The 14,858-nt window shown below is 38.8% G+C and overlaps 1 protein-coding gene across 5 annotated transcripts in view; it reads left to right on the top strand.

The window, feature by feature from the left end:
- pcnx1 (pecanex 1) overlaps window positions 1-14,858 on the top strand; it is a 52,331-nt gene that overhangs the window by 18,234 nt on the left and 19,239 nt on the right. For 2 of the 5 annotated variants that reach the window (XM_042500091.2, XM_042500089.2), the window contains exons 7-14: window positions 1,844-1,973; window positions 5,184-5,377; window positions 7,957-8,050; window positions 9,027-9,084; window positions 9,860-10,092; window positions 10,905-11,058; window positions 11,223-11,255; window positions 12,830-13,001. In XM_042500091.2, coding sequence (XP_042356025.2) covers window positions 1,844-1,973; window positions 5,184-5,377; window positions 7,957-8,050; window positions 9,027-9,084; window positions 9,860-10,092; window positions 10,905-11,058; window positions 11,223-11,255; window positions 12,830-13,001 — 1,068 coding nt within the window. The remainder of the gene's footprint in view (window positions 1-1,843; window positions 1,974-5,183; window positions 5,378-7,956; window positions 8,051-9,026; window positions 9,085-9,859; window positions 10,093-10,904; window positions 11,059-11,222; window positions 11,256-12,829; window positions 13,002-14,858) is intronic. The other 3 variants (XM_042500092.2, XM_088087777.1, XM_088087776.1) reach the window with 3 other exon arrangements.

Here is a 14,858-nt window from a genome sequence, read left to right as displayed (position 1 = left end):
GAATTTTGATTTGTTTACATGTATTCTCTTTGTGCTTCTGCATTTGGCGCAAATTAACATTTAAAGGGTTTGACGCAGGAATAAAATTAGAAGTTTTTCAGCCTTAGCTCTCCGTCAGCTTGCCCAATGGTGATGTCATTAATGGTATTATTGTGCAGGATTAACGTATAGATTCGTACAAAAGTAATCCCTCTTAATGATCTCTTATGACGTAGTAGCAGTTTGTGGCAGAGTATTTATCCTCAGAAACCCTGCCCTCTGCTTAAATTTTTTAATTTTCTTCATATCTTGCTGTGTTTGGGCACTGCTGGGCAAAGACTGTAGGTTACAAATGGGTAGTGGAAATTGTGGAAACTGTGCTGAAAAATATACACAGATGCAAACTGCCAAGAAGACAAAGTTTGCTGCAAAAATAAGGTAGATCTGGATTTGGTTTTCACTTTCACTTTTGCTGGCCATGTTTACAAACAAAAACCAACCAGTCCTGCATAGTGTACCTTTAAAGCAAGACTACAGTATAAAACTTTGGCTCAACACCAGCCTCAGTGGCCACAAGTCATAAACATAATATAACCATAAATGCTAAAATGTAGCATCAGAGAAGCACATTTAAAGATGAGTCATAAAGTCGGCAAACTGACTCAGCAATGGCAGCATTACAGCAATATCTATTTAAAGTTTGCTCACATTAGCAAAGAATTAGCCACTACGAGCTACAGGTCTAACCAGATCAAGTAAGGCTTAAACAGCAAAACCCCTGTGTGAAATGCACTGAGCACTGAGAGTTATGAATTTTACTTCTGAAAAGGGCTGGGTAATATAAACCTATTATCGTATCAAGAGATGAGACTATATATTGCCTTACATATTGGATATTGTTTTATCATGATATGGAATAAATGGTGTTTTTTTTTTTTTGAAAGGTTGCATCACAGTAAGGTGATGTACAATTCTGCTTGTTTTTATTCTTGGCTTTACCCAATTAGTCATTATATCTATATTACTAATTGTTGATCATAAAATAAATTGTGTTAATATTTAATACTTATAGTCATTCCTATAATATTCTCACATAATAAGAAAAAATAAAAAACAAAAAATGTTCAGTTCTGTCACACAGTTCTAGCATTAATGAATTGCTTTTGAGGAGATATAAAAATATCGAGATATATATTGTGTATCGAGATAAAGCACAAAAATATAGAAATATAATTTCCAACCCATTTCACCCAGGCCTACTTCTAAATACAACTTTTGATTTGTAATAGGAATAATGTGTTATGTCATCTTCTAAAAGTAAAACAACTGACTATAGAGCATCTTGGGGAAATTAAGTGTTTGAATATCCTTTATTCACCACTTGTGGCCACAGCAGGCATTGTCCAGCAAAAGCTATAAGGTTTTTTTGAAATGATATATAGATATGTCTTGGAAAATGTGTCATTTCAGACGTATGTTTTAGTAGTGTTTTAAGTTTGTTTTCGCCCTAATTTGATAGTGACAGTAATAGAGCTGAGCTGCATGATATGGAGTAAATGGCTCCTCAGGGGTGACACGGCTCACGTCTCAATCACTAGACCACCATTACAGTACACCTATTTTAGTCATGTTGTAGCTTATGTCTTATTTTGAAATGGTTGCCCTTATTATGGAGTGACACTCTTCTTAAATAGACTACAGTTTAAGCAGCAGATTTTGTTACTGTTGTTGGTTTGTTTTTGAAATGTTGCTGAAATCCCAATGAACACATGGAGATACCACCTCATACAAGTGTCCACATAAAACTCTCAAAAAAAGAAACACATCCAGTCTGACTGGCCAATGATGTCTCTCACCATGACAGCACCAGGGAGCGAGGAGACGGTCGTATTTCGGCGTGAACGTAGCACGTTTCGCCGGCAGGCTGTGCGGCGGCGACACAACGCAGGGAGTAACCCCACCCCACCCACCTCTCTCATTGGATCTCCTCTCAGGTACGCCGTGCATGGAGCAGGGGTCGTTTCTATCGTTGTGTTGCCTGGCATGAGCATGTTACCAGGTGGCGCTCTTTCTCCTGTCCCACATCAACACCAGTTTGCGTCTGCTGCACTGCATGACATCGAGCAAGACGTCATCTCATCACTGGATGGGTGTCTCCACTCTGCATGTGATGTCTTTCGTCCTCTTTTTCTCAAGACTTCACTCTTTTCATCCTCTTATCATTCGATCTAATCTTTGAAATTCCACATTTTGAGCATGGATCAAAGAATGGAGTTCTTACAAACTCAAAGGCTCAATGCCACAAGGCCTGACTAATCTGCTTGGCTGACATACCGTCTCCCCTCTGAACTGCGCATGATTTGTTCAATAATACAGACGTCCTGCTGTATCACATTGCTTTGCCCTTTTGAATGACCTTTCTAAAGAAAGAGATGAAGATGATATTGATCATTTTAAAATTCAAAGGTTTAAGTCTGTCCCCACAGGAATATACTTTGTTATTTTGTTGCTTATAATTTTGAGAGTGGCTGCTATTTCTCCTGTCTGCTCATTAAAGCTGTAGGGAGCATCTCTGCTACCCCTCTGTCCTTTTTTTTATGCTAATTTTTCTTTTGATTTAAAGTTTAGACAACAACAAATCAAAAGCCATCACAAGTTAATATCATATATGCATCAAGGCAATAAAGAAAATAATAATAATAATAATAATAATAATAATAATAACTAAAGGAATAAAATAAAATGATAAAAATAAAAATAGAATAATAATACTGACACCTATACTCACACACTGACATCATCTCAGGGTTGAGCCCAGCCATCTTTCAGTTACATTAGATTATTGCATTGACCCCAAAGTTGCATGTAGCCATCCAGTAAAAGGGCCCCATGTTAGCATGAACCGATTAAGTTTGTTTAATAAAGAGTATGTCGCCCTCTCGTAAGCTGCAAACTGATTCATTATAGCAGTCCATTCTTTATATGTATTTTCCTCCAATGCCTCAGTGGCATCCGTTTAGCTGTCGTGAAAGCCAAGATAATCCATCTCTTCTCAAAACAGTGATCAGTCTCTTTTGTAACTTTAAGTGGGATCTGACCTTGAAAATCTGAGTCTTCTCTGGAAAGAGTTGTATTTAATCTTAGCTTTCTAAGATGACAGTGACCTGACATGATTGACTACTGCCCTGCAGAATATTTTAAATGATCTGTCAGGTCTAAGGTTGCAGACTGATTAGATGTTGTGGCTGGAAGGTCACAGGTTCTTTCATTCAACAGCTTGTGAGTCCTGTCAGTTTAGCAAAGCAAAGCCCCCCCCCCTCAGAGATATATCCAAAAAAACACCCCAAAACTTCAGTATGTAAGGTGTCAATTTAAGCACTCTTGGCCGGACAAACATAGAGTGCGTGGACCTAAATGTTTATGTTCCACTGGTCTTTTTCTGTGGATACACATCAGTTCCGTGGGTCTATAAAACTCCTCCAGTTTTGTTGTACAACTGCCAACTGCTATTCACCTCCAGCCAAGATTTTGTGTTTTCCTGCATCTATCTAGCAAGGTCACATTTCTAAATGCTGAGCTTAGAAAAACGTTAAGCAAGGAAAACAAGTGCGCAGCCTGCCAGGGGTCAATAAACTTGCAAAATGCAAAATCGTTCCCTCTTGCACAGATCCCTCCACTCCCTGTCCCTTCACTTTTTTGACTTTCTTAGTGGTGCACTGGACATCTCAAACTTTAATCGATTTACTCACTGTGTGATTACTTTAAAATATAATTATACATTTTAAGTAATCATACAGTTATGTATGTCCTCCACCTGTGGTGTAATTTATCAGTATTACTGATAAATAATCTTCATCTAAAATCTTTTCCTTGTGCATGTAACACCCTGTTGTTGCTCTCCCTGACTGTATTCCCCGGTGTAAAGTGCTACATAACACTTCTTTCCTTAACCTTAAATGTTAGTGTTCCTCTGCTAGGAAAAAAACATGCATTAGCATTTGCACCTCTAGGGTGCAAACACTATGGGTAGATCTTTATAAAAATGAAAAGTAGAGCTAAGCCACTACTGCAGTGCCTGGGCTTTTCTTTCAAGCTTTCAGAAAAGGCTACCTTAACATTTAATGTAAAGGCTTTATAGTCAGTGCCACAAATCTCATCCACAGCCGGTGACATGATTGAGGTCAAATTGTGGCGAGCGTGTAAATGTGGTCTGTTGTAGCTTCTTTTGCAGACCACTAAAATTTGTAGATAATATGAACACACTACTGGTACAGGCAACCTGGTGATAACTGAATATAAGTGACACAATATAAATTATGTATAAAAGTAAATAGACTTTTCTTTTGCTGTCAGAAATCACAAAAAAGTCATACTGTCTTTTAAATTTTCTTAGAGTTTTTGAAGTGAAGTTTTAGGAGGTATTCATCCATAGTCAGTGTATTACATACTATAGATGGCGGTCTGGGATGGCCCAGTTCAGAGAAGCAGGCTGGAGTCCAACACACAAGCAAAATAATGTATTGCTGTCGATGGAGGCAGCAGTACAATGTATTTTAGCCACCTCAGAAGAGTCCCACCTAAAAAAATAAATATCAGTTTAAGTGTTCACTATATTAAGAGTTTTTTTCACTGCTTTACCTTTCTGTCTGACTGCTTGTTCCAATGGTAAAGCTGTTAACAGCTTCAGATCCCCAACTATGCTTTCGTCAAAGCCTAAAGAGTGATTTTAGCTCACTAAACAACAGGAGCTGCTCGTCTGCCGCTGCTTCTGTCAATTAGTTAGTTTATTATTGTGTGATTTTTGTGAATCCAAACTAACAATTTATGCCCAAATCACACAATAACACATATAAACTAACTGTTGGAGGCTTTTTGGTGGCTGAAATATATGTTGTTGCTGACCCTGACCACAGCAGTAGATTGCTACTGAGATTGCTCATGACTGCTTTTCCAAACTGGAAGTGTAACAACCCCACTTTAAAAAAAACTGATCTATTCCTGTAAGACACCAGTCAACACAGGTTTCAGGCCATTTTTTCCCTGGGCTTTGACAACCAGCATATACATCACCTCACCTGAAACCCCTCTATTGTAAAATTACCTCAGTCATCCCTCCTCCCCTTCCTGTGATAATATTGTATATTAACAGTTCCCCTGTGGCCTCCATCACTCATTTCCTCGCCTTCTCCCTTCTCCTCCAACAGTCTTCAGGAGGCTCTCAGCCAGGCCTCCCAGCCTTCTACTTCCCAGGTGAAAAGTCAGCCATCGAGAACCCCGTCCCAGGTGACCGTGCTGAGCGCAAGCGCCTCCCTGCTGGCCAGGAATGGAAGCACACACCTAGAGGGTTCTCAGGACAAGGCCTCAACTGTTGGCGCTACCAGCTTGCAGGATGACTTCGGTAGGGAAGAGAGCTGAGATGCTAACATGAGGGAGTTTCTCATGGAAGAGAGTTGGATTTTTTGATAGTTTTTTTGGGGAAGTAGATCCACATGGCAGATTTTGAATCTCGCGTTGTTCTTGGCTGTGTTGTTCTGGTTTGATATGCTTTAGTTAGAAAGTTGCTGCAGTGGCTTTGGTGGTTTGAAATAGCATGACGAGAGTTGGTCACAGATATGACTGTTGCAGTCAGTCATAGCAGAGCGCTATTATCCACGGTCGGTGGACTGGCGCAATCAGCAATTACCCATGCTCCATTTATCACTGTCTGTGATATTGTCTGTAGCCAATACTTGACCTCACATGAATGTTACCCTGTGATTACAACATCATCCCCTCCCCCACTGCTGACAATCGAGTGATTGCTGTTATACATGCTGCCTATACATGCACATTACACTGATAACCTCATCACTTTAAAACCTGAGTAAACTGGTTTGATTTCTGTCAAAAAGGTGGGGATAAGGCAACAAGAAATTTAATGACATGGCCCAAAAATTAGCAAAAAAGATAAGTAAAAAAGCAACAACAAAATGACCTGAAAATCATTGATTAAAAAAAAGTCAAAAACAAACAAGAAAATTAGTGCTGAAAATGAAAAATGTAAAAAAAAAAATGGTGTCTTTATCTTTATTTTCTTTTTCTTGAACATAATTTTAAATGTTAAACTATTATATTTACGAATACATTTTTCTCGACATTTTCCCCCTTTTATTGATAATTTAAAAAAACAACAACTAGTTTTTAGGTAATTTTCTTGTCACTCTTTTACTAATTTCTTGCAATTTTGGGGACATTCCTTGCCAAGTTTGTAACTGACTTTTCCCACAATATTTTTGGAAACAATTTGCTAAGGCTTCAAGTGGCCAAGTAGCTTGTGAAAGGCAACTGACGCAGCACAAGAAAACTGATGTCAAACCAGGTTTCAGAGGGTTAATGATTGTTTCAAAAAACAGAGAGGGGGTTTATAGCGAGAGCTGATTAACGTCCTTCCTCTGAACCAGTGATTATTAGATTACTTCTACTCATATTTTGACCCGGAGCAGATGGCTATTAGAGAAATTTGGTGATCTGAGTGTCTGAGTCTGTGTTAGTAATCTCAGAGCATTATAATTCTTGTGTATCTAGGTTTTAATAAGCAGTTACATAAAATGAATGAATGAAATATCTCAAAAACTATTGAAATGGCATGCTATGAAATTTTGTACACACATAAACCTGCCAAACATCAGCTAGCAGCAACTTAAGCAGCGATTTAAGTAATATCTGGCGACGAAGATGACATAACGAGTTCGCCTGCGGTTTCCATTTCTAGCAGCCTAGGTAACGTTACTCCTACAGATGTGATGAAAGGCTCTCAGGAAATAGCTTGGGAATTATAACATACATAATACTGTTGTGTATATGCACAAAAGTATGTTGAGTGATAGTACAAATATTTGGAAGCAGTGCATAGTATGAGATTTTGGACGCAGCGTTTAGCAGAGTTAATCTGCAGCCTTGATGTCAGACACAAGTTTACTGAACACTTATGCAAAGTTGCATCAAGCATCTTAAGAAAACCTTTTCCTTTTTAGCATTTCAGAAAAAATGCATTGGAAAAATTAAACTTGGGTCATGTCCTTATTAGATATCCTTCAGTAAAAAAATAAACATTTTGAAGTACATTTTAAAGCTCTAAGGGAATGCTAACAGTTCATTTTTCAGTTGCACAGTCATCCTTAATTTTCTTCATCGGCAAACAGGAGAAAATGAGTGCTTTGAGACATAAAAACCCCTATAGATACATTTGTGTTGTGTTTAAGCATTATTTGTTGATTCACACAATAGTTTTAGGGCATACTTACTGTGCATCATGCATCTAACTCCAGACTCCTCACCTCATCACAGATTCTTTTTCTCACTTTTCCGGCATTTTTAACAACCAAACTATTAACAATGAGAGAGAGAGAGACTTTGGATTGCATTTGAAACCTGAGCTGGAGAAGCGTTACCATAGCAACTTTTTTACATTCCTCCTGGATTTTTAGGAAGAATGCAGGAATTTTTTAAAGATATTTCTTCTTTGGAAATGAACGAAATTACATTGCAAGAGAAGTGCCATTCAGCCAGGCAAAGGTCATTAAATTCTGTCACCTCATTTATTCTCGTCATCTGTAAGGAACTGTGTGCAGGATTTCTGACAAGATTTTTACCATAGCTGTTGAGCTTCATGTAGACTACATTTATACAGGATAAAAAGGACATGTAGAAAATATAAATGATATAATATATCTTCACTAAAGCAACAGAAGCACAGTGGGAACAACCTGTCTGCTGTTGAAGGAAATGACAGACTTGCTCACAGCCTCTTTGGGGAGGAGACGCTTTCACTCAATGATCCCATTAGCTCAGATGAACACAGTAATATTATCAAAGCCATCTAATTCCCTGTATGTAAACATGTTGGTAATGAAATTATTCCCACAGATGACATCACTCTTTCCTTCTGATTTCCGCTTAATGAATTTGCTTCTCTCTGTTGTTGTTGTTGTCTTCCAGGAAAGCTCACACCCTCCTTGTACGAGGTTGGTGGGTGTGATGTGTCCCTGGTCAATTTTGAACCTGCAACCAGACGAGCCTCCAATAACGTATGGTAAGTGTAAAACATAATTGGAGAGAGAAAAAAACAGTGCCTACCTTCTATATTGTTCTTGACTTGAGCAGATATTTCAATCACTTACGCATGCAATTTTGTGTTGAGACAGTGTCCAATTGCTAGATAGTTAAGCAGCTATATATGTTTGTTGCAGAAGCATGTAAGTGTGCAAGATAATGCATAAAGGATATGACAGGACTAGTGACAGAGGTTGCACATGCTGTTAGCTGCTTAACTGAATTAGTTGGCCAAACATTTTCTTTCATTTACTGAATTTTAAGACTTGACTCAGTTTGAACAATAACTTGAAGGCGTCACCTTGGACTTGAGGAAATTGTAACAGGCATTTTTTCAACAGGCACCATTTTCTGACAATTTAGAGATCCAGTGAATTATCATTTAATCAAGAAAATAGTGATCAGAATAAGAAATTCTTATTTGCAGCCCTAAACATATTGTACAATTTCTATGCAGATGATACTCAATTGTTTGAAAAAAATAGCTTTTGCAAATTGGAAAATGATTCTTGTCATTTGCAGATTTAGAGACCCTTGTACACTCCTCCTGACACATATTACAGTACAGTACTGTACAGTTAAATTATACTTGGTTAACTTGGTTTTAAATTTGCTCTATAAATAAACCAACTAAACTTTTCTTGAGTTCTTCTGAAGGCACAAATCTTTTTCCTCTTCCATTAAATTTTTGTCCAATAATCTACCCAATATTTTTACTGAGTTTGCAGTTGCATATCTTTCTATTCTTTCTTTTTGTGGTCACGTTTCCACTGGCTCCATTGGTATGTGAGATGGCTCTAGGTTTTTAAAAAACAACCATACAGTACAAAAGCAAAGCAAATAGCCTATTGGCTATTTAGTTTGAGGTCACCAGGAAATGAATCACGATTTAATACAGTAAGTGCAGCAGATGCTTTTCTCTCATCAGTGTGCTCATTTTGTCTAATGCCCTGCAGGGACACCGACTCCCACCTCTCCAGTTCTACCTCAGTTCGCTTCTACCCTCATGACCTGGTGAGTACCCAACCAGTGAGCTGTCGTGTGTGTGTGTGTGTGTGTGTGTGGGTGTGTGTGTGTGTGTGTGTGTGTGTGTGTGTGCGCGCGCGCGCGTGCGAGAGAGAGACAAGGAGAGCTAGACTCCCAGAGACATAGACATAAAAAATGAAACACAGGACATACAGACAAAAACATTTCTTTTCTCTGCTGTATCTGTTTTGCATATTTTTGCATAATATTTCTGCCATTCATAACTGTCAGTTTGAACAGTTTTCTTGCTGTGTTGGGTGTTGCCCCCCCCCCCCCTTTTATTGCACTTTCTTGTTACCTCAGACACAACACAAATCATATTACACCAATTTTAAAATCCCTCGACTGGCTACCAGTTGGCTCATGAGCTGATTTTGAAAATTGTTTATTTGATTTCAAAACCTTTTACAGCCTGGCACCTACGTACTTATCTGATCTGATCTGTGCCTGCTCTATATGAGCAGTAAAAGGTGTCTTTGATCATCTGTTACTGGCTATTTAACCATTTGTGCAACAAGAATCCAGATGGCTAGGAGTGGGTGAGGTGGTGGTGGTGGTGGTGGTGGTACAGTCTTTATGCTGTGCATCAGCCAAAATCGAAACATTCAGATTTTAATACTTTTCATATTTCTCTTCTCCAAACTGCATTAACTGTCTTTTTAAACATCAACTGTTTCTATTTAAAATCACATTTATAAAATACTTTTGCGTTCAGTGATTGGTCAGAATGCAGCATGAATAGGGTTGACTGACCGTGAGACAGATCTCCCTCCCTCAGATCCGTCTGAACCGTCTGCTGACGATGGACCCAGAGCTGCTGGGGCAGCAGGACGGAGATCTGAGTCCAGAGCTCCAGGATGCACCGCTGGGACAGGAGGACCCTGCAGCCGCCGCTGCCGCCGGCAAAGCCAGGCAGTACTACCGCTTGTGGCTTTTGCCCTTCCTGTGGGTCGGCCTGCACTTTGACCGGCTCACCCTGCTGGCACTATTCGACAGGTAAAAAAAAAGCCCAGACAGCACTGTCATTTTTAAAAAAAATTTTTTTTTTTTTTTTTTTATAGCATTAGGCAGCTTTACTCTGTTGTTTTAAGTCTAGTGAGTTGCATTGAGGATGGATACCTCAGTGAGTTCTACAGCAGAATAAGACATTTCTTTGTATGTAAATGCTAACACCCATGTCATTAGGTCTATTGCAAAATTAAAATCATTCCACTCGTTAAGGCATTTGGAGACCATGCTTTTATCTTCTCGTCTTGATTACTGTAATTGTCTTTATGTGGGAGTCAGTCAGTCAGTCAGTCAGTCAGCCAGCCTTGTTTCTCCTGCAGCTCATTTACAATGCAGCTGAATGCTCCCCACCAGCAGCAAGAAGAAAGACCAGTGAAACACAGATTTTAAGATTGTTTTTAAAGCACTGCAAAGATTACAGCTGGTATATATCTCCAACCTTTTCAGTCTACCTGTTAGCCTTTCCAATTTCCTAATCAAGCAAGCAGTACTCTCAGTTAAGATCCAAGTGTGACTGAGCATTGTCTGTTCTCTCGAGCAGTTTGTCTTACTGTATTAGAGCATCCCTTTCAATTTTCATTTTAAATACTGTTCTAAGACCTATTTTCAAAACTACCTTTGCTTCTTTACAAATGTTATCATGACCACATAATCACTTAGATGCTGTCTTTATTATTGAATATGTCTCTGTGCAATATAGTACTTCTATTTTTACATTTTACCTTTTTTTTAAACTTATCTTGGTGTTTTTTAAATGTGGTTTGGGTACTACACACTGACTTTTCTCAATTGCCACACAGGAACAGAGAAGTTTTAGAGAACGTTCTGGCCGTCATGCTGGCAGTCCTGGTGGCCTTCCTGGGTTCAGTGCTGCTTGTCCACGGCTTCTTCACTGACATCTGGGTCTTTCAGTTCTGCCTCGTCATTGCGAGTTGCCAGTATTCCTTACTAAAGGTGAATGAGTTAACAGCTTTACATCATTGGACTTGACCTTAAAAAGTGAAACAGAGATGCAACTGATGATCAAAAATAATTTATGCTATGCTAACTCAAAAATATTTGAGCTATATTGAGACATTAAGTTAGGAAAATTTACTTGTGTTTTTCTTTATTGACAGAGTGTTCAACCAGACTCCTCTTCCCCTCGACATGTAAGTAATGATAACTCTCCGACACTGTTTGGGCACATTAACCCTTTGAAACTTGAGCAAATTGACTTGATTTCTGCCAAAAACATGGGAAGAGGGCAGCAAGCGACTAAAAAAGAAAAAAGGCCCATACATTTGCAAGAAAATTACCTTACTTAAAAAAAGAAACAAACAAAAAACAAGAAAATGACCTCAACAAAGTATTTTCTTATTTTTATTTTATCATTATTCCTCATTTTTTGATCGTATTTAATAATCTATTTTCAGATCATTTCTTGTCACCTTTACCTTTTTTGTACCTTGCACAAAATTTCTTGCCTAATTGCTAATTATGTTTTTTCCCATTTTTTTTTGAAAGATATCAAGCCAGTTTTGTCAGGTTTCAGAGGTTTAAATGCCAGTAAAAAGGTGCCTGAATCCAGCACAGGAAAAGTGATGCTGATCCAGGTGTCAAAGCGTTATATTAGCCCAAAACTCCCCATATTATGGGGAGTTTTGGGCTTGAAGGTGATGCTTAGATTCTGCATGATACAAAGGTCAGGAGTACAAAATGACAAAATAGAAAATAGCATTACCAAAACAGAAGATAAAAATGACCTTTACACTTAAATGTTAGACTGAGGGTAAACAAATACAGAACTACTTTACTTTCATCTGGAATTTGACGTGTAGTTATTAGTCAGTCTTATTTTTCTGTTTCTGTTTTGGTTCTTGAAAATGATGTTGTTTTCCCCCAGCGAGTCTGCGAGTTTCTCCCTCCCTTGCGTCAGTAGCCTGCTCTGAAACAGCGTCTTTTATTAATGCAGCTCCTACTCAGCTGCAGGCACAAGCTTTAAATAGCTGGCCAGAGTTTAGACCACAGCTCTCTCTCTCTCACTCTTTGTCTGTATCTCCCACTTTCTCTCCACTCTCTTTCCCTCCTCTTCCCCCCTCATGTCGTCCCCTTTTCCCTCACCTCGTCTCACCTCGTGCACCTCTTTCCTTTACAACGTCACTGACGCGTTTTGAGCGAACCTGCGTCTATTTGATCTGATGTTGGTGCATAAACTGTCAGCACTCTGCTCTGCGGAAAAGCAGGACAGCTCGCAGCCTCTTGGGTTGAAACCTGCACACTGCAGACGTGCATTTCTCCCTCTCTTGTGAAACCTTACACTTGATGCTATTTCTGCTTATACCTGTGTCGCTGTCCCTGGGGCTCATGTGACACTGATACCACCGGCTGAATTCTTTCTTGTTAGAATGATTGTTTTATTGAGTTATGCAGTGAGAGTTCTTTGTTTCATACTTTCATCGACAGTGTGTCACGAGGATACGCATTTTTAGTATTGCAGGGCATGGTGGGAATTGACACCCTAATTTTGGCAGTGATGTGCTGCTCAAATAAGAAGAAAGCTGCTTGTAATCTAATCAGTAAAATGTACTTAAAAGAACTGTCATTTGCAGTATAGTATTTTTCCTTGTTTTCTGATCTAAAATGCACACGACTGCATGTTCCAAATACCGAGCTGTACCGGGACATCATGGGAAACCAGCTTCTATAATGAACCATTTGTATCCTCGTACTCTCGTCCCTGCAGGGCCATAATCGTATCATAGCGTACAGCCGGCCTGTCTACTTCTGCCTGTGCTGTGGCCTCATTTGGCTGCTCCACTACGGCAGTCTGAGGACCACTTCATCCCGCTTCACCCTGTACGGAGTCGCACTCACCAGCTCCCTGGTCCTCGCCTCTGCCAGGGACCTCGTCATAGGTGAGTACAGACCCCTGTGTCATTTGTATACAGTGACAGTATTAATTACAATGTCCTTCATTTGTGTGAAATTTTTCAAAATAAATAGCTGACCAAAAAAAGAACACAAAAAACACCACAAAATAATGAAATAACAAATGACAAGGACAAACTGGTGACAGGGGAAAAAGAGAGCCAATAAGTTGACCTTTAAGATACCACAAAGACTACAGCCAACAGCTGACCTGCAGGTGCGTTCTGCACCTCTGTGAGAGGAAATAACTCTCCACACCAACAGGTGATGGTCGTTAGCCAGTTAGCACATTATTCACCGTGCGCCTGTGAGCAACAACACAAACCACCAACATTTCTGCTATAAAGCTCAATGGCAGAAGGAAAGCAATTTAAACTTGTGTAATCTTTTTTTCGATCTCACTTCCTCTTGACTTAAGTTTGATTCCTTTCCTCACTTGCATTTCTCTTTTCAAGTTCCGAGCTCAGAGTGATTTTGTTGACTAAAGAGCTCCACCACCTCCAACGCTGATTCAGTATGCCTAATCTGTTGAAAAACAGCCTTCAAGGGCCGATGTTGGCCAGCATTGACGGCTTAGTGTGTCAGGTCCTCAAAGGCATTTTTTCACTAGTGACGAAACAAAAAAAAAGGATTATTTGTCGATAGTTGTTCATGTTCCAACATTTCACACCACTTCCGACACGGATATGTTTCAAACTGTCACACAGTCATCAGTTCAACATTGTTTTCACTGTAATAAAATGCTCATGCCGCGCTTAGCTCTACTCACTGGAGACGCGCTTGTTATTCCAAGTGTGTAGAAACGTTACACTGTGGACATATTTTCTCTGGGTGGTCACATGTTATTGTATCGATTTGTAAATACTGAGCTTTATCATTCATGTCTGGACTGAACAGAGTCTAGATTTGTTTATCATATGAATGCGTTTGTTGTATACACAAGGCTTAATGTCCATCTTATACCAGAGCTCTGGGCTCGGCAGATTTTTCAAGGAATGAGTGAGCTTGTATGCTTCCATTGCTGGTAAAAACAATAATAGCGTTATAATAATTAATGTTATTCTTAATGTAACGCTGTCGTTTATCCTATATGTTAAGTTTTATATTATATCCTTTACAACTTTTGCATGTAATTTCTGACAATTAATGTCCACAGGATAACATCAGCTAATGCACGAGGAAATGAATGGTTATACGTTACCTTGACAACAAAGTGTGTTTACTCCTCTTTTGTCGGCCACTCACTATCACAATCAAGTTGAGCTGCTACGCCAGATAATCCTTTTACATTCAGTGTCTACAATCTTAATTTCTCTAATTCTCAGAGGACAATATTTTACTTTTTCAACATCCATATTGTTGTGTGACAGTATGAAACCAATTAAAATATTGTTGTCAAAGGAAATATATTGATCATTAGAGCAAAATTTAAGGTCAAAATAAAGATCAAAGTACAAATTTAATTTCATTTTTGAAACTACATTTAGAAAAGGATTAATAACTCTACCTTGTACCTTGTAAAAGTAATTATGTAACTGGTTTGCTTGTTTTTATTAACATCCAAAATTCACAGAAATTAAAACAGCTGTGAACAAGAAAAAAAAAACACTTAATTGCAGCTAAATCAGAAGTTTCAGATTTGCTGTGAGGAGGCTTATAGACCAATTTATTAGCACAATTATTTGCATTTTAGTGTGAAAAGGCCTTTAGTAGAGGACATGACACAGTGGATAAGCAGAGAGTTTGGACAATGACAAAACCAAAAAAAATGTTAAATGTTAAACAATACAAAGTGGCTTTGGTATTTTATGAACATGATCATCAAGAAGTTGTCCAAACGCCTA

This window comes from Plectropomus leopardus, chromosome 14, assembly GCF_026936395.1.
Source record: "Plectropomus leopardus strain MGB_pleo_1.0 chromosome 14, ASM2693639v1, whole genome shotgun sequence".
Classification (NCBI taxonomy): domain Eukaryota; kingdom Metazoa; phylum Chordata; class Actinopteri; order Perciformes; family Serranidae; genus Plectropomus; species Plectropomus leopardus.
The sequence above is the reverse complement of the archived record's forward strand: the minus strand, read 5'-3'. Positions and strand labels throughout refer to the sequence as shown.